The 19,132-nt window shown below is 40.4% G+C and overlaps 1 protein-coding gene across 1 annotated transcript in view; it reads left to right on the top strand.

The window, feature by feature from the left end:
- The window catches only part of ANO4 (anoctamin 4), a 416,340-nt gene extending 408,709 nt beyond the window's left edge, over nt 1-7,631 (top strand). The window contains exons 28-30 of the mRNA XM_027855801.1: nt 1,331-1,436; nt 4,828-5,023; nt 7,435-7,631. Of these exons, the coding sequence (XP_027711602.1) occupies nt 1,331-1,436; nt 4,828-5,019 (298 nt within the window). The 3' untranslated portion in view covers nt 5,020-5,023; nt 7,435-7,631. The remainder of the gene's footprint in view (nt 1-1,330; nt 1,437-4,827; nt 5,024-7,434) is intronic.
- Nucleotides 7,632-19,132: the final 11,501 nt, after the last annotated feature.

The following is a 19,132-nucleotide window of genomic DNA, read 5'->3' as shown; positions in this document are numbered from 1 at the left end:
CTTGGCCCCTGAAATGGAAATAACTGTAGTTTCTTTTGTCTCTTTTTTAAATGAATTAAATCTGGCTGCTGCTAATTTAATTATTATTTAATTACATTTGGGTTAATTTCATTACTAATTGGCAAAAGTTTTTTTTATATATTGGGATAAGAAGGTCTTTCGATTGACCAGAAAATCTGTTTCACTGACTGTTAATAATGCTCTATACTAGGGGACAGGAAGAGAGACTTGATATAGTAAAATTAAAAAACTAATTCTTGTGGAAAATGCTATCCACACCCAAAGAAAGAACTATGGAGTTTGAATGCAGATGGAAGCACACTATTTGCTTTTTTTTTCTTCTATTTTGTTTTGTTTCCTCTTTCTTGTGGTTCCTTCTATTGGTTCTAATTCTACCTTACAACATGACTAATGTAAAAATATGTTTAATAGGAATGTATATGTATAGCCTATATCAGATTGCACACTGTCTTGGGGAGAGGGGTGGTGAGGGCAGGAGAGAAAAATTTAAAACTCAAAAGCTTATGGAAATGATTGTTGATAAATCAAAATAAATTAATTAATAAAAACTAATTTAAAAAAAACTAGTTCTTAGTCTGCCATAATTAACTATGTGACCTTGGACAAGTCACTTCTCTAAGCCTTAGCCTCCCTGAGACTCAATTTCCTCATTTAAAAAATGAAGATATGGTATAAATGGCCTCCAGGGTCCCTTCCAACTCCAATAACCTCTCCAAAGTTGTAATTTAACCTATTCTATAAAGTCATTATCTCACAATCGGTTGTATTCCAAAAGCTCCTTTGTAAGTTGGTTATCTGGCACTTTCATTTAAGTTTCAAGTTGGTTGGGACCTTTCAGCTTCAGTTTCCCCAACTGTAAAATAAAGATTCAATAAGATCACCTATGTCAAGTGTTTTGCAAATTTGAAAGCACTACAGGAATACCAGCTGCTATGAGAGAGGAGGAATTATACAGCATGTCCCAGAAGTCTTGATGCAACTGCACCAAGAGTACTAGGAACCCCCCCCTCCATGGACGTGTGGTACAGCAGGAAGAATGCTGACTTGGGAACTGGAGGACCTAGCTTCAAATCCACCTGTGTGACCTTGAGTGTGACTTTACACCTCTCTAAGTCTCCATTTTCTAATCAGTAAACGAGGGGGGTTGGATTAGATGGTGCCCTGGTCTAGATCTGGCCCTGGAAATGGCCAGGCGACAGGATAAGTGGCTTGGTCCATCTCTATGACCCTTGTGGGGTGGGAGAAAGAATGGACCCGTCCCAGAATCAATTCCACACTGGAAGATAATGTGCTCTGCTTTTTTTTGTAGATACCGAGATTATCGAGACCCTCCTCACTCGCTGGTCCCCTATGGCTACACACTGCAGTTCTGGCATGTTCTGGCCGCACGTCTGGCTTTCATTATAGTCTTTGAGGTCAGTTTCTGTAACTTAGTCCCTTATTTCCTTTGAAGTTTTAACTCATTTGGAACCTGGAAGGATTCTTAATCAATGCAAGAACAAATGGGAGCTTTGGGACATGACCATTTTACTGGTCAATTGTCTAATTAGTGATCTGAAGCATTTCCCTTCCTTCTTCATTTACATGTCCCCTAAATCTAGAAAACCTTTATTGTTAACCAGTAAGTCAGATCATTAATTTAACACCGTAGAAACAAGTAGCAGTTGTGTCTGGGATTTCCATATTTAAGGCTTCGGGCCTATATCATTTCACAAGTAAATACTATCCTTTGACTGGAGCTGTTGAGAAAGACTGTCTACCTAGCAATTTTCTATTAGGGAAGAACAATTATCTGCTGTTAGGGTTGAGGAGAAAGGCAGTCATTCATCTATCAAGAAAGGCAGTCAATGATTGTCAGTCCACTGATCTAAGCTGTTAGTGCCCATTCACTTAAAGAGAATGAAACCGAGCACAACTCTTAACCAAAGAGGTAGCATAACAAACAGGGCGCAACAGGATAGACTATCACTATTTGAACAGACCATGTCACGCATGAATACAAGCCAATGGCCCCTGGTTTCAGAGGGTCATTGGCTCTGATGGTATAGTTTGCCCAAAGAATTGTTGAACAAAAACTATGACTCTCCATAGAACACTCCTACAAAAAGCAAGTTGATTGACGACAGTGTACGCTAGAAATCCTCAATATAGAAGGGAGAGAGCAATTTATGACAATGAAAAATCTGTGTATACCTGTATATTGCCAAGAGTTTGCATTTATGTATTCTATTACAGGGCATCTAGGTGGCACAGTGCATAAAGTACAGGGTCTGGAGTTAGGAAGACTCATTTTCCTGAGTTCAAAACTGGTTCAAAAAAAAAAAAAAACTGGTTCAAAAAGATTCAGAAAGAGTCAGTCATGACTGAACTGAACAGGATTGAGTAAGCTTTGGTTCTGAGGCAGCAGATACTTACTGCACCGACAGGCCAGGAGTCAAGACCTCAGTTCAAATCTGGTGTCACACTCTTACTAGCTGGGCAACCCTGGGCAAGGCACTGACCTCTGTTTGCCTCAGTTTCTTTAATAATAAAGTGGAGGTAATAAAATCACCTCTCACTGGGGTGTTGGATCAAATGGATAATATCTGTAAAGCGGCAGATAGCCAGCCACCTCGTAGAAACTTAACAAATGCTTGTTCCCTCCCTTTCCCTTTCGTACATTTGTCGTTGCTCAGTCGCGTGCGACTCTCCATGACCTCATTTGGGGCTTTCTTAGAGATGCTGGAGTGCTTTGCCATTTCCTTCTCCAGCTCATTTTACAGATGAGGAAACTGAGGCAAACAAGGTTAAGTGACTTGCCCAGGGTCATACAGCCATTGTGCCTGAGGCCACATTTGAACTCGGGAAAAGGAGTCTTCCAAACTCCAGGTCTCATGCTCCATCTCCCACTGTGCCACCTAGCTGCCCTTTTGGATTTTAAGGGCAACTAATAGAAAAAAAAAATTATGTTTTGAGAGAAAGAATTATATAAACTATTCCATTAATTAGCCTCCCTACCCCTCCAAATGTTTGTGTGAACATTCATTGTCTGTGTGTACATATGCATATGAGAGACATACAAAGAAACAAAAATTATAATTGACTCACTCATATACAGAAGTGCTTTTGTAAGTTTGCAAAGCATCTTCTTGTACTCATTTGAGCTTCACCACAACCCTGTGAAAGATGAAAAAAGATACATACCCCCCCATAAGGAGACAATTCAGAGATTTTTTTTGTAAAGGAGCAGCACCATCTTGTGGCATTTCAGATTTTGCCAAAGCCAGTGGTAAAGATTTTCAAAGGCATGTTCTATTTTTACAACCACAAACCAGGATCTTGACTCTAAGGGGTTGTCTTGTGGGCCAGACATTCAGCCTTGTCTTATGCAATAGTAACAATAAGCATCCTTTAACAGGGGCAGCTAGGTGGTGCCATAGTGCATAGAGCACCAGGCCTAGAGTCAAGAAGACTCATCTTCCTGAGTTCAAATCCAGCCTCAGACCCTTACTAGCTGTGTGATCCTGGGCAAGTCACTTCACCCCGTTTGCCTCAGTTTCCTCATCTGTAAAATGAGCTGGACAAGGAAATGGCAAACCATTCCAGTCTGTGCCAAGAAAACCCCAAATGAGGTCACGACTACAACAACTGCAAAACAAACCACAACATCCTCCCTTGCTTTGACTGGCAACAGCCCATCTTCTCTTCCTCTCTTCCAATCACTTGATATGATGTTATCCTTTACTCTTCTTCAGGGCTTTAGTCAGTCAACAAGCATTTATTAATCACTAACTATATAAGTCAGCCACGATGCTCAGCACTGTGGACTGGTCCCTGCCCACAAGGAGTTCACGTTCGAATGGGGGAAAAACCACACCAACAACTTTGTTCTTTTAAGATACAGTCACTATAAACAGAAGGTGCAAGAGAGGCACTGAGGTATGATTTACATCTCAATGGGAATAGCCCCGGATTAGGAATCAAAAAACCTGGTCTCTCTGTGACCTTTGGCCAAAGTATCATCAGCTGTAAAATGAGTTCGTTGGACTCCAAAACTTCAAAGGTCGCTTCCCAACTCTGAACTTCCATCCTGCTAGGATCCAATGTAAATTATAAAACGAGTTTTCCATCCTTTTCTCACCTCCACTTCCATTGACTGGCCACCTTCCTGGACCAGTGGCCTCCCACCCCACCACTAGGGTGGGTCACTATTGGACTCTAAAATGTAGCCCTGCAGTATCTGTCTCCTTTGGCCTCAACTCTGTGCCTTCCCAGGCCACATCTGACCAACTAAGCTAAAGGGAAAAAAAGGAAAAAAAGACATCTGCAGCCCATTGACCTCTCCCAGGTAACATGCTAATTTTTGTAGTGGCCTTCTGGAGACAATACCTCCCCCCAAAGAAATGGCTTCGATTTCAAGTTTGGCAGAAGAAAAATAGCACCAAAAAAGTCAATAGCAGAGTCACTTTTGGCCAGACGGTCTTTACTGAGCTGCCAAAGTAGCTGACTAGGATCATACGATTATAAATCGAGTGCAGCCTAACTGGGTGCCCACTCAGAGGCTCTCTAATCAACCCTCTCGCTTTACATATGTGGAAACTGAGGCCCAGGGAGGTTCAGTGACAGGTAGCGAGTGTCAGGCAGGATGTGAACCCAGGTCCTTTGAGGCCAGAGCCAACGTATCCCTGCTGCTGCCTCACGGCTGTCCAGACTAAATCAGAATTGCTGGGAGAGTCCCAAAGCCAGTCTCCCCTCTCAGTACCCCTCTAGAAATGAGTGAAAGAACATAGCCCAGAACTGAATCCGTTTTGTCTTATCATGTTCTAGCATCTTGTATTCTGCATTAAGCATCTGATCTCCTACCTAATCCCGGACCTTCCAAAAGACTTAAGAGATCGAATGAGGAGAGAAAAGTACCTAATTCAGGAGATGATGTATGAGGCTGAGCTGGAGCGACTGCAGAAGGAACGCAAGGAGAGGAAGAAGAATGGGAAAGCTCACCATAACGAGTGGCCTTGACTGGGTAAGTGAGAAGACACGGGGTCCTCACGCTGTGACTGTGATGAATCGCCTAGAGCAGGACAGAGAGGCGATGGCTGGAAGGCTGTGGGTAACAGCCTGCAAAGAGGCAGGGAAAGGCTGCTCGCAGCCTCTGCTGCAGACAGTGTGAAGGGCTGCTGCTCTTTCTTACCACTAAACTACCCTCTTCTCTTGAGGAGGAAGCCTGGAGTGCCGAGGCCCTTTTCTCCCTCTGCCAGGAGAGCCTGCATAGGACCAGCAGACTTGTGTCTTCTCTCTCCCTCAAACAGAAAAATCTGTTAACTGCAGGCACTAGGGCACTAGAAGAAAAACACACACCCACCTTCCTTTGGCTGCAGTGGGCTTCACCAGAATGTTGGAACCACAGGAAAACCAGCACTAAGACTGACTTCTGTCTGTGCCCAAGATCGGAGCTTCTCTCCTTCTCAGGGGCTTTGCTCCAGCAACAGTTCTTTTCCCCATCTAAACACAAAAGGCTCTGAGTGCCCAAGACTTGAAAAGCCTCATCTTAACCTTCTGATCCAGCTCCTATCCCCCCTCTTCCTAACTACCGACTGCTCCTCAATCCCTTCTTTGCACAAGGGATTCTGTCTGCAGCACTCTATTACAACCTTCAATCATCCTTTTTCTTTTAAATCATCTTCCTTGTGCTCTCTCTCGCTACCGTGTCTTCCCTTGGCTTCAGACGTTGCAGACAAGCATCAAATTCATCTCCCTCGTTGTTTGGATGAGGATACTGAGGAACACAGATGATGAGAGGTGAGAAAAGGGGGAAGAGAAAAAGATGAACCCAAAGTTGTAAAAATGCAAGACTTGGGGGACAGAGGCCCTGCAGAAAGAGGAAGTCAGGAAGAGCAGCAGGTGTTTTGGGAAAGGTAATAAGCTTCACTCTGGACACGCTGAATCCGAAGTACTGACAGGACATCCTCTCTCTTAAATCCTTACCATGCAGACACTGCCCAGGGGTCTCTCCCTTGTTCTCATCTCTTCTCTCTCCATGTTCTCTTCTTAGCAATGGCATTCATTTCCACCGCTTGAAATGATCCAATATCTATTCCAAAATTCTGTTCTGGCCACACACCCCAATTCTCCAGATTCTTCCATGTTCTTGCTCCTCTTTTGCCCTTATCAAGCGTGACCTCCATTCATTCCCTTGGCCCATCACTATTTTCAGGATTTGGCTTGATTAGCCTGCATATTCATGGCTGATCCTCTCTGATAAGACATCAGCATGGAATGGTGTAGACAGCACCGGCCTTAGGGTCAGGCAGACCCGAATTTGAATCTTGCCTTGTATACTCACTAGCTGCGTGTATTGCCTCTCTGTGCCTCAGCTTCCTTATCTGTAAAACAGAGAGGGTCGGCTCTGATGACCTCTCAGGTCCCTTCAATCCCGAGCTTCAGAGCTACACCCTGACCTGGCTGCAGGAGGACACTTCTACCAGGATGTCCAACAGGGAGCTCATTACCTTTCCCCCAGTCTTCTATGTTTACATCTCGGGGCTCATTCTCTCCCCAGCCTCTTTGTTGTCAGTTCCTTCTTTTCCATTTCTCAATGCCACACGATGACCTGGTTTTCCACATTTACTCTTTCAATCCTTCCTATCACTGCCCAAGAACCTTTCTTAGGTCTAGTTACAACATTCCTCTGGCATTCAAGGCCTTCTCTCCATCACTTGATTCCAGTCAACTTTTCCTGCCTTATTTCTTATTACTCTACCCCAAGAACTTTATGTTGCAGACAAACAGGGTGCACACTGTATTCCCTCAGCTCTTTTCTCAGCATCTTCCCACTGCCCCCTCCCCCCATCTTCACCTGATGAGCCCCTCCTACTTGTTTAACACACGCTTCCTTCACACAATGTTCCCAACTTTCCCCTGGACTTGTCACTTAATATTTAGCTCTATGTGCTGGTATCTCCCTACTAGACTATAAGCTCCCCGAAGGCAAAGTATCCTACTAAAGGTTCTCTCTCACCCAGTGCTCTGTTTACAAGAGACATCTAATGAACATTCCCTGCCACAGCAGCCGGGCCTCTGTTCTCTCCCTGGCACGCTGCCATCTTCCTGCAAGCTCCGGCCACCACAAGCCTGGTCTGAAGACACAGCCATTCTTGGTGCTGCTCCGCCTCAACTCTCCACACTTGGCAGGACTTCATCCTGTGGCTTCTGTTTGCCTTGCACTGTGTTCTTCAAACTCCCTTCTGCCTCAGTTGGACCCACTGCAAACAGGCATGATTAGGTATTTCCCTCCTCCTGTTCCAGTTTTAGTTTACAGATTATTTAAATGTCACAGATGAATAGTCACTACAAACTCCTGTGCTTTTAATATACAGTATATGCGAGTGATTTTAATTCCCTGTTTTCTTTCCCCCTTCCTCCCTCCCCACCCAGGTAACTAACTGTTCATTTGAATGCAAAGGATCAGTCTTCTGTTTACTTATTCCAACTGTGGAAGAGCTCTACTTTAAGAGAATAAAACAAATGCAACTTCAGTGCATGTCACAGACATTTTCAGTAGCAAGTTGGTTGGCACGTTGCAGAGGATTTACTGTGAAATCATTTTGCGATCCAGCATATGACTGCTATCCATAGACCATTTTCTTGACAAAGCAAGCATGTACTCCATAGGCAGTTATATATGTGAATTTAAAAAAATCAAGGGAAAATTGTATACAGGGACTGTTTTCCAGTCTGTTTCCTACTTTTTTTGAAATATGTCCCATGTGAATTTTACAGAGACTAACAAAAAAGAGTGTATTAAAATCTGGATACTTAGGCATAACATTCCTAGCATTGTCCTACACCTATGTCACCAAACACAACCAAGACCCTGTTTACAAATTTAATCTTGTTTTTTTTTTTCTAAAAATTTCAGCTCTTTCTGAGGAGTGATTACAAATGACATCTCTACAGCCATCAGTGTATGGCCACAGATGTATGTGTGTATGTACATATGTATAGTCACCTATCCCTACATATGTACATACAATTACAGTTATATATTATAAATATATATAAAGTACATAGAGAGAAATTCCTTATTTGTAAATAGCCAAAAGGTACAAAGAATGTTGAATTTTCACATTTAAACAGTCATCCACATAAAGCCATGTTTAATGCTTCAATAATGTGATGCAATAAAATTTAAAAGAAATTATGCACAAGAAACGTTTCTTTGGAAATTCACTTGGCTTTCGTTTTTGAATAATTTTTTTTTTATTTGATAAGAATCAAAGGAAACTTTGGAGTGAGATCCATTTCTGCTATAGTATTCCTTGGTGGTAAAATGGAATAAGTCCTGGATTTAGAGTCAGAGAAGCTAAGTTCAACTCTCACCTCTGACCCTACCTGGGTAACCTTCCTGAGTCACTTAGATCTAAGTAGGCCTTAGAATTTTCACCAGTAAAGTGCAGAGGTTGGCCTAGATAACCTCCAAGGTTTTTGTAGATCTAAATCTTTAATCCGGGTGAACATTTTCTCTGCACAGAGTTTAAAATGTTTTCTGCCTTTCCCCACTCTATTCTTCCTCCAAGTTCTAGGGGCCTGCTGTGACCATACTAGAATTCAGTTGGGTTGTTCGTCACTCAGAAAAACTTTAAAAATGCTACAAGGACAATTTTCTGGGGAAATTCCCAAATAACTAATGGGATTACAAGGCTTGTGAATCATTCATGGCACTAATATAAAAATTACTCTAAATAACAGCAAACACTGGGGGTTCTGTTTTGAGAAAGGGTACATCCATCCAAAAAATGGCTGTGTCTAGGCAACAGCTACCTCTCTCTACCCCGCTGTTTAAGAGATGCAAGTCCAGCTTACAAGTTAAGTTTTTTCTCTCTTGCTCTCTGGAACCCAAAATGAAAGATACTCCCTTTATCATCATTCTGTTTTTTCTCTGGGCTAACCTGAGGCCTACTATCTTCCAAATGGGGGCCATTATTGAGACTGACAAACCAGAAACCAGGGATGACAGACTTAAACTTCAACTTTCTCAAAGGCAATTCTCTTATCTACTTCCTGTGGCCTCGTATCCATGGCGATGACAGACGCATGCATGACGAAGTTAAGGAAACTCCCCCAGGATCTCTGCAAAAATTGGAAAGACCAGGCTGCCAACAGCCTTCTTTCACAAGTGCCTGGCCTATAGTGACTCTTCATAAATGCTTGTTGATTTGAGATAATTATGCAATTTCATCAGATCTGACCTCCAGATGGAAAAGCTCCATGGTTCTATGATCATTAAGCTCCCAATGTAGGCTTCACCACAGAGAAGATTGCTTTTCCTCCATCTCTGAAATTCTGGCTTTACTCAGACACTACATGGTTGGCACAATTATGCTTATGTGGTGTAGAATAGCATCTCCCTTTCCCATTCAAGTATCCAGAGAGAATAGCGTCCACTCAAGGAACCCATAGTAATAAGTAGGACTAGTTATCAAAGGAAACTGTAGGAAGAAAAAAAAATGTTAAGCAGGAAGAATAGCTGAGCATGACACCTTGGGCTTGGAGGAATTTTGACAATCATGAAAGCCCAGGTCTAGACTAAATATAATACAGTGTGGACCACATACAGACAGGAAGTCTCTAGTTCAAGTCAACTCTCAAGTGTCCTAGGTAACTCTTAAGAGACAGGAGGAATATTTGAGGTTTTGTCTTCAGATGGCACTGAAGAATTACAGAAACCCTGACACCCTTTCTTGACTTGTCAAAACAAATGTGTGGACAATGAAACATGTAAAGTCACAAAGAACAGAGTTGGGGAAAGCCACCCTCTCCCCTACAGAAGAGAACAGTGCTTGAAGATCATGGGATAACGGGACGAGGGCTGGAAGGGACTTAAGAGGTCATCTAGTCCAACCTCCTTATTTATAGATGAGGAAACTGAGACCCAGAGAGGTTTCAGTGACTTGTCCAAAGCCACCAGGGGGAGCAAAGCTAGAATTGAAACCCAGTTCTCCGATTCCAAATCCAGCCATCTTTCTTTCCAATGAATTAGGATCAACTTTAATTATGTGTCTATCATGATCAAATTTATAGGAGGGAAAGCCTCTACCCAAGAAAGTCCTCATATCAAAGGAGCCCTCATGTGGGGCCCATAAATGACTAGGATTTTACATATATCTTTGAGACTAATAGGTATCTGCTGAAAAGTTTCTGTTTTGTTCTTTTAAATAAGTGTTTCCAACAGAAGGAATCTAAATATACTAGAACAAGGGGAGTGAGATTATTAGCTAAAAGAAGCAAAAAAAAAAATCCCTGAAGTTTGCTCAAGACATTTATGTCCTAACATTTCTGATACCAGGGTGATACTCTGCAATAAAAAAAATCTACTGATTTTAATTTGAGACCATGTGGCATAAAGTGAAAAGTCTTGGAATCAAGAAAATGGGTTCAAAGCTTACCTCTGACAGTGACTAAATGTTTCACACTTGGTATTTTTCTGAGACCATTTCTGCATTGGTTAAAAGGAGATGATGACATGCTCAGAGGTTGTCAGAAAGGTCAAAGGAAAAATGTGCCAAGTGCTTCATAAACCTTCAGGTGTTTTATTAATATGTTATTGTTCTCGAAGTCCATATACTTACTGCGGTTATTCACAGCCTCCACTTTTCACAGAAAGTAAACTTGACAAAATCTTCATATTTTTCAATATCCTATAATCAATTCTCTACTTTCTGGGGGAAAAAAAAACAGCAATTTAATTGACAGAAGATTCCTCCATAGATTTGTCACGCTCAGAAGTGGAACACTAAGGCCTATATGGCTAATCCCAAGCTGCGAGGATTTGTTAAGTCACACAATTTACAAGAGCCAGCTGAGGCCAGAGCTCATCAAGCCTGGGAGTAGCTCTTTGGTCATGAGGCAAATAAAGTGTTTGTCTACAGGAGTCTGATTGCAGCAAGGAAGAACAAGGCATGAAACAGGGCAAGCTTGGAGTCCTGATTCTGGGGAAATCAGATGAGTCTAAAACTAACAAAGTTAGTAATAGGCAGAGTAATAACACAGAACTGAGATAATTTATGGCCTGAAAGATGATGGTATTCAGAGAGTCCCTTGGACTGGCTCTAAGCATGGCTTCCACACATCCCTCTCTGGGCCTTAGTCAGGATCCCAATGGAACCAGGAGTAGGCACCAACACTACACAGATTCATTTTTAGTAGCTGACAAAAATCTCAACCGCCTTTTCTCAGCTAAGCAAGCATGACACCCTGGTTTTGGTGGAATTTTATTTTTACATACATGAAATCACAGTTACAGAATAAACATACAGAGAGTCAGGACTATGTACATATATACATATACATATACACACACATATATACATATACACATGCGTATATATACATACACACATACATATATACATGTATGTGTGTATATATAAGTGTGTGTATATAACGTATATATACGTGTATACCTATATATATATATACACATATACACACATACACACACATATATGTATATGTATATAAAGTCTCAAGTTCAAGTCAGCCTTCATGTGACCCTGGGCAAGTCACTATTGCTAGAGGGAGTTTCCTCACTGGGAGCTCCTTATACCAAGCACATCATAGGTCCAGTCTCCTCTCCCTAACTAAATGCAGACACAGAGAAAAAGAGAAACACATACACGCACACACATATCTACACATACATTGTAATATTCTATGACACATTACTTATAATAGACATATAATCTATATAAACATATATACAAATAGACATATATCAGAGGCAGTGTGGCTTAGAGAGGGGGCCCAGAGGAAGGCCCAGGCTGAAATCTTCCCTTTGATTCATGACCCTAGGCAAGTCATTTAATTTCTTGGTGGCCTAGGGTACTCTTTTATGACTCTAAACCACAGGGAAGGTGCTGACCTGCACTGGCGGAGGAGGTTCTTCACTGGGAGAACCCTGGCCCTCTAGCCACAACACATAAAAGCAAGTATTCAAACACAAGAGTCTTTTTTTGGTCCATCCTGTGATTAACTTGGTGTACAGAGAATTCAGGGAAAGAAACATTCTAACAATGCAAATTGGCACGTTGTCTACAAACTTACACTCTTAGCAACGAGCATCAAGAGATGACGTGATTTGCCCAGGGTCAACACCGAATAGGGCGGGGCTAGGTCCCAGGCTGCTCCAACTCTGAGGTGACCCTATCACGCACTTCCTCGCTCACACGCAGGTGACTTCCATCTATCAACCAATATGTGACAGACAGACGTCATCACATGTGTATACTTAACATACTAACAGCAGACCTCTGATGCCGACGGTGCACACCCCAGCTTACCAGCCATGCCTGGTTATCTGCTCTGAGGTCACCACATTTGGCAGGCTGGCTGTGCTTTCTCCTGACACATCACTATGTGTAGAGCCCTCAAGCTGCCTACCTGCCACCTCCAGCCCTCCCCAAGCAACCAGCCCACAGCATGAAGGATTATGACACTACAATAACATTAAGGCTTAACATATCAAAAATGTAAAACACGACAACAGGTGACAAAATAGTAGATACAAGAAAGCACAGCATTGGGTTAGCATCCTTAGTACTTAAAAATAAAATATGCAAAAACCAGATGTTACAAAATGTTCGTGCCAAGCTAATTTCAAAAGATCTTTCAAGTCATGGGGTGAAAAATTCCCAGAGCCGGTGACTTTAGGCAAGATGGATGAAGCATAAGGCTGTGCCTCTCACAGCCAAGACCAGATTTCTAATTAATCCACAGTCCGGTGTAGATCAGAATTGGGGAAAAATAAAATGTTTCATTAGTGAAGCTTCTCAAGATGGCTTATCAGCTTCTTCCAGTGTGCTAATTTTGCGGTGCTGAAACTTCTACTTGGTTTATCTAAAAGAAAAAAAAAAGTTACCATAGTAACAAAAATTATACACTCACATGGTTAACAACAGCAACATCTCACTAACATAGGGGTCAGAATTCTAGCCACGTCAACCATATTGAAGACCTGCGTAAACCAGGAATTAGGCTTTTGAAGGTCAGTAATAGTTGTCACAAAATCCAAACACTACGCTAACCTTTTCTTTTACACCCTATGCTAACCTGTCTGATTTCCTGAACCACAGTATGTGAGAAGGAGGGCTAGGCTGCTAAGAGACAGATACACCAATGACAGTGGTGTGATGTGAGTCCAAAAGAAAGGAGATCAAGGAATAAAAAAGCTCACAAGTTTAGGGGTTGTTTGGCAAGTAAGAGGCTTCTTCAAATAGCTCCTGAAAGGTCACTGTGTTATTATTACTGTACAGTTCAATAAATGATATTCAAAATTGTGTCTCTGATTAATTAAAGTAAAACTATTCTTACATGACATTTCAACCTTCCAAAACCCTATCTATCCTTCAAGCCCTGGACCAAATGCCCCTTTATCCATGAAACTTTCTCTTTCTCCATATCTCATTGACATGTACTCCCCAAAATCATCATGTATATATCTCTATTATAACACTTATCTCTCTATATACCTACCTTTGTATTTACCTCTATTATAGCACATCTATGTCAATTATTTTATTCTCACCACCATTAGATTGTAAGATTCTTAGAGGCTGGGACTGTGTTTATTCCCACTGAGTGCTTTGCACCATGTTAGCACGGTGCCTAACACTCAGTTAGTATCCATTCAATCAAAATAAACTGAACCTATGATTTGGGCCTTATCAGCATCATGCTTTAATTATGTGGGCTATCTGGCTCAGAATAAGGACGTACACAAGCCAATGTAATTTACTTTTTCATACAGCTTTAAAGGTTTGCAAAGAATCTTGTACACTAAACCCCTGTAGAGTAGGTACAAGTATTATTATCCCAAACATACAGAAAAAGAAACTGAGTTTCTAAAAGGATCCATGATTTGCCTTAAGTTACACAACTCCAAATGACACAGTCAAGACACAAAACCTCTCAGCAGTTTCAAGATTTCTCTTGATTCTCAGTCCAGCTCCCTTTCCTCTAGGGAACACTGCCTATAAAAAGCAATTATTTTCTCTTGACAGAAGAGAATAAAAATAAACTACGCACACAAGCATATTACTTTAGCTCTTTTATCAGGGCTAAATCACAAATCATTCAAACAGCAAATATTAAGTGTGGTCTTACATAGGCCAGTTTCAGGGACAAACTAAATGGAAGCAATCTCTTCAAAGAATTTACTGATACTCTAATGGTAGATTTTGTACAATTAATAGATGAAAAGTACATGTCAATATATAATAAAAGATGAATGTATAATGTACCAATTAGAGTGTTATTTGGTTAATCTGAAAAAATTATTCAAGTTTAATGTGTAGTTCTACTTTAATGATTATTCTTTATATAGAAGGTAAACCCATAAAAGAAAATGAGATCCTAAGTATATGTGAAATTCAAGTATATTATCGATGTATAAAAAAGTTATGACAAATAGAAGAGCTCAGTATGCACAAATGATTTTATGAATGAACCAAGAAAAACTGAGTTCCTATTAATCAGTTGATAACTATTTTTATGAAGCACCTACTATGTATCAGGCACTGTGCTAGGTGCTGGAACTGCCAATACAAATTATAAATGAAACATTTTCCTACTCACAATGAGCTTTCATTCTAATGAGGGAGACAAATACAGATAGATTAGATAGGGAGGGAAGGAGAAGGACAGAGAGGGGGAGAGGGAGAGAAAGAAGGAAGGAGAGAATGAGAGGGGGGAGGGGCAGACAGCTAGACAAGATAGAAAGATAACATACAAAGCAGTTAAATACAAAGTACAGTGGGAGGGAAAGGCAATGGTATTGGGAAGTAGGGGAATCAGGAAAGCTTCATTCAGAAGATAATACTTCCACTGCATTTATAAGGAAAAGAGGGGTGACAAGTGGAGGAGTACATTTTAGGACTGGTACAAAAGCACGAACGTGGAAGGGAGGAGGTAAGTATATGCATGAAGAACAGAGGGAAGGCCAGTTTGGATGGGATCCCAACGTGCAGGAGAGGGAGTAATGTTTAATGAATCCAGGTTGTAAAAGGTTAAGTTAAAAGCTAAACAGAGAAGCTCATATTTCATTCTTGAGTCAAGAGAACTATAGAGTTTATTGAGGAGGAACATGGTCAGATCAATACATAAAGAAAATCACTTTAGCAGCAATAGGTTGGATGGACTAATGGGGAGAGAATAGTGGAGGGAGACTCCAGCCACTAAGCAGTTGTTTTGATCACGTAGGAGAAAAGTCATGACATTCAGAGGATTTCAACTAGCAGCTATGTGAGGAGAGAAAAAAAGGTCAGATCCGAGAGATATTGTGGATGTAGAAATAGTAAGATTTAGCAAAGGACAGAATAAGAGGGGGTAAAGAAAATACTCAAGGATGCTATGGAAATTATGAACCTACGTCACTGGAATGAAGGTAGTGCCTTTCACAAAAGAAGAACAGTTCAAAAGAAGGGAGGGTTTAAGGGTAAAGAGAAAGAGTCCAATTTAGGACACGGTGAGGTAAAGATATCTTAGTGGCATCCTAGCAGAAATATCCAACAAGCATCTCGGTGATTTGGGACTGAATCAAAACTGGGGCTGGATATGTACATCTGAAAGTCTTTTGCATAAAGAACATATTTGAACCCAAGGGAGTGGTGGAGAGACAAACCAAAAGGACAGAGAGAACAGAGAACCAGAGGAAGAGATGGGGTTCAGGAGAGACAGAGTATGGAGTTAGAAGAGGACCCAGGACAAAAACATGGAGAATAGACAGTTAGATGGTATGGTGTGGATGATGAGCCAGCAGAGGGAGCCTGGAGAGTGGCCAGAAAGATAGAGGCCTAACCAGGAGAAAGTCACGTCACAAAAACCCAAAGAGAAAAGAATATCCAGGAGAAGAGAGTAGTCAGTGGTACCAAACGTAACAGAGAAGAGGAGGATGAGAAGTGAGAAAAGGCCATCAAATTTGGCTATTAAGAGATCACTCTAGAGCACCTCTTTTTGTAGGAGCATAGAACTGGAAACCCAGTGGGTGCCCAAAAATTGAGGAACAGCTGAACAAAATGTGGTATATATGAATGGAATAGATTATCAACTTGTAAGAAATGGACAGAGCTAAAGGGACACTTTCAGAGAAACCTGGGAAGATTAATATGAACTGATGCAGAGAAAAAGGAACAGAACCAGGGAATGACATATACAATAACAACAACATTGTAAAGACAATTTTGAAAGACCTGAGACCTCTGATCAATATAATAAACCGTATGATTTTTATGTAACTGATGGTATATAGCATGCAATCCATTTCCTGATAGAGATGATGGACTCCAGATACAGAAATAGACATTTTTCAATATGGCCAACATCAGAATTTGTTTTGTTTGACTATATGTGTGTGTATGTATTTATGCATGTATGTATGTATATATATATGTACATATATATACACATATATATATGTGTGTATTACAAGGGTTTTATTTTTCTTTTTTATGGAGAGAAGAATTGAGAGAAAATAAATGCTGTTAAATGACAAAATTTAATTTAATTTAAAAAATATAAGATGAAGGAAAGTGAAGAGTTGAGTAATTTCTGCTAATCAATGTAGATTTTACAAGAAAATGGTAGAAATTGTACAAGGCATCATTTAACACATATAAAAAAAACTCTGCAAGCTATGACCTGGTGGTTAGATTCACATACTAGAAGAATTCAAACAATAAACTATAATGAAACAAGATAATATCACAGAAAAATTCTGTCTACTGTCTTCCAGATATAACACTAACCCATAAAAACTTAAGTTCAACATGTTAGTAAGTATCACCGTAATAAATATTCTCTCCAAACTTCGGGCAATTTAAAAGTTCTCAAAATATGGAGACACAAAAGAAATTAAAGGTATGTGGAAACAAGATGAAGCATATATCATATCCATAACCCTACCTGCTACTGGAGTTGTCCTGAAGAGATTTTAAGTGAAATCATGAAAGACGAGCTTACATCCCAATTCTTTTATTAAATTACAAAGAGCAATCATTTTATCCCCCTATGCAATAACAATCTGCAAATTATCAAGCATGAAATAATAGTAGGACAGTAAGTTGTTTCTATCTGAATTCTACCAAATAAACAGATGAGAAGGAGAAGAATAACAAGAGGAAAAGCTAAAGAAGAAAAATGGCAAGGGAAACTGAAATCTTAGAACAGGTGGTAGAAAATCTCACTCAAGAACTGAATGCCCAAAAATAAGAATGGACCAGACTAAAAACAAGGATTCAACAATATAACAAAATTTGCAAAACAAAACAAAAAAAAAGAAAACATCAAAAATATCAAAAACATATGAGCTGGAAAACAGATCAAGGAGAAATAAATCTAAAAATTATTAGACTGGGGGCAGCAAGGTGGAGCAGTGCATACAATACCAGTCCTGGAGTCAAGATGACCTGCGTTCAAATCTGGCCTCAGATACTTACTAGCTAGCTGTGTGACCCTGGGCAAATCACTTAACCCTCATTGCTTCCAAAATTAAAAAAAAAATAATTATCAGGCTTTCTGAAAATTATCATCAGAAAAAAAAATCTGGTTACCCACATTTCAAGAAATCATAAATAAAAATTGCTTAAAACTCTTAGAACTAAAGGGCAAAGTGAAAATAGAATCTACGGGCGACCTTTAGAAAGAAACCCTAAAAGGCAAACTCTCAGAAATTTCATAGCCAAAATCCAGAGCTTCCAAGTCAAAGAAAAAAATACTACAAGTAACCAAAAACTAAGAGTTCAAATATGAAAGAACCACAACAAAGATTACACAAAACTTAGCAGCTGGAATAAAGAAGAGTAAAGCTTAGAATATGACTTCCAAAAGACAAGAAATAAAGGTTCAGAGCTAAGGATAACCGGATAACCTATCCAACAAAATTATGTAAAATCCTATAGGAGAAAAAATGGATTGTTAGTGAAATACAGTATTTCCAAGCATTCCTGATGAAAAGACCAAACAGTAAATATTTGAATATGGAAATATAGTGGCAAGAAAAACACAGAAAGGTACATATCTTTGTAAAATTGAAATAGAGGCTGTGGGGATAAAATTTTAACATGTTAATAGGGATGATAAGAAGCAAATGTCTTTTTAGAACCCTAATATTTTTAAGGGTCATAGAGAAGAGTTAAAATAATAGACAGTTTGGGAATGGTTTTCTTCTGTTTAAATGGTCTTAGTAAAGACAAAAATAAGAGGGACAGGACATAATATTGGGGAGGAAAGGAGAAAGAAAGGGAAGGAAATCACTACTGTACTGAAGAAGTACACTAGATGAAGAGTATGTAATATAGTCATGGAATAATGAAGCTGGAGAAACAGGCATCATAAGACCCTCAATTTCATTTGAATCAGATAAAAAAACCTGAAATTAACACACATACACACACAAACATACACTGACATACACACAGAAATATTACGCTTAAAAGGTGACTTCTGTGTCACATGAACAACAAGACAGAGGGCTAAACATTTTCCCCAGTCCCCATGACCTCTCAAACCTCATTGAAACAGAAATTATGCCCCAAAGAGAAACAAGTTCAGCTGATTCCATCCATGATCTAGGACCAAGAATCCAAAAGACTGCAAAAAAAAAAAAAAAAAGAACTGACACTCACTGTCAGAGAACCTGAGCTCCTTCAGCACCCATCCCCTACCTCCCATGCTGCTAGCAGCAAAGATACACTCACAGATCCAAGGGTACAACAAAGGCTTATATCAAAATTGACCTCTATATACCAGTGCTGCCTCCTTCCTCTCAGTGAGGAGACCCTGGTTCCACCTGCAGAAGTTTTCTCAGGCCTCGACAGCCATCTTGGCCAAAGCCCTTCAGCAGTAAAAGTCTGCCAGGTGCTGCAATCCAGAAGCACTGATGCCACAAAACTGTGAACTGTCTGTCTTAGGGAAAAAGCAGGCTCTGAACCACTGGTGTCAGGCATGGAACAGGTCAGCAGAACAGGATATGGTGAATGTGGGGAACTGTGCAGCATTCCACCAAGCCTGAAGGAAGAGCACAGCACCCAGCTGAGACTAGTTCTGACCACCCAAAAGCCAGGTGAAACAAAGACCTAAG

Source organism: Vombatus ursinus, unplaced genomic scaffold (genome assembly GCF_900497805.2).
Source record: "Vombatus ursinus unplaced genomic scaffold, bare-nosed wombat genome assembly UNPS02011334.1, whole genome shotgun sequence".
NCBI lineage: Eukaryota > Metazoa > Chordata > Mammalia > Diprotodontia > Vombatidae > Vombatus > Vombatus ursinus.
Note: the sequence above shows the minus strand (reverse complement) of the source record. Positions and strands in the feature narration are given on the sequence as shown.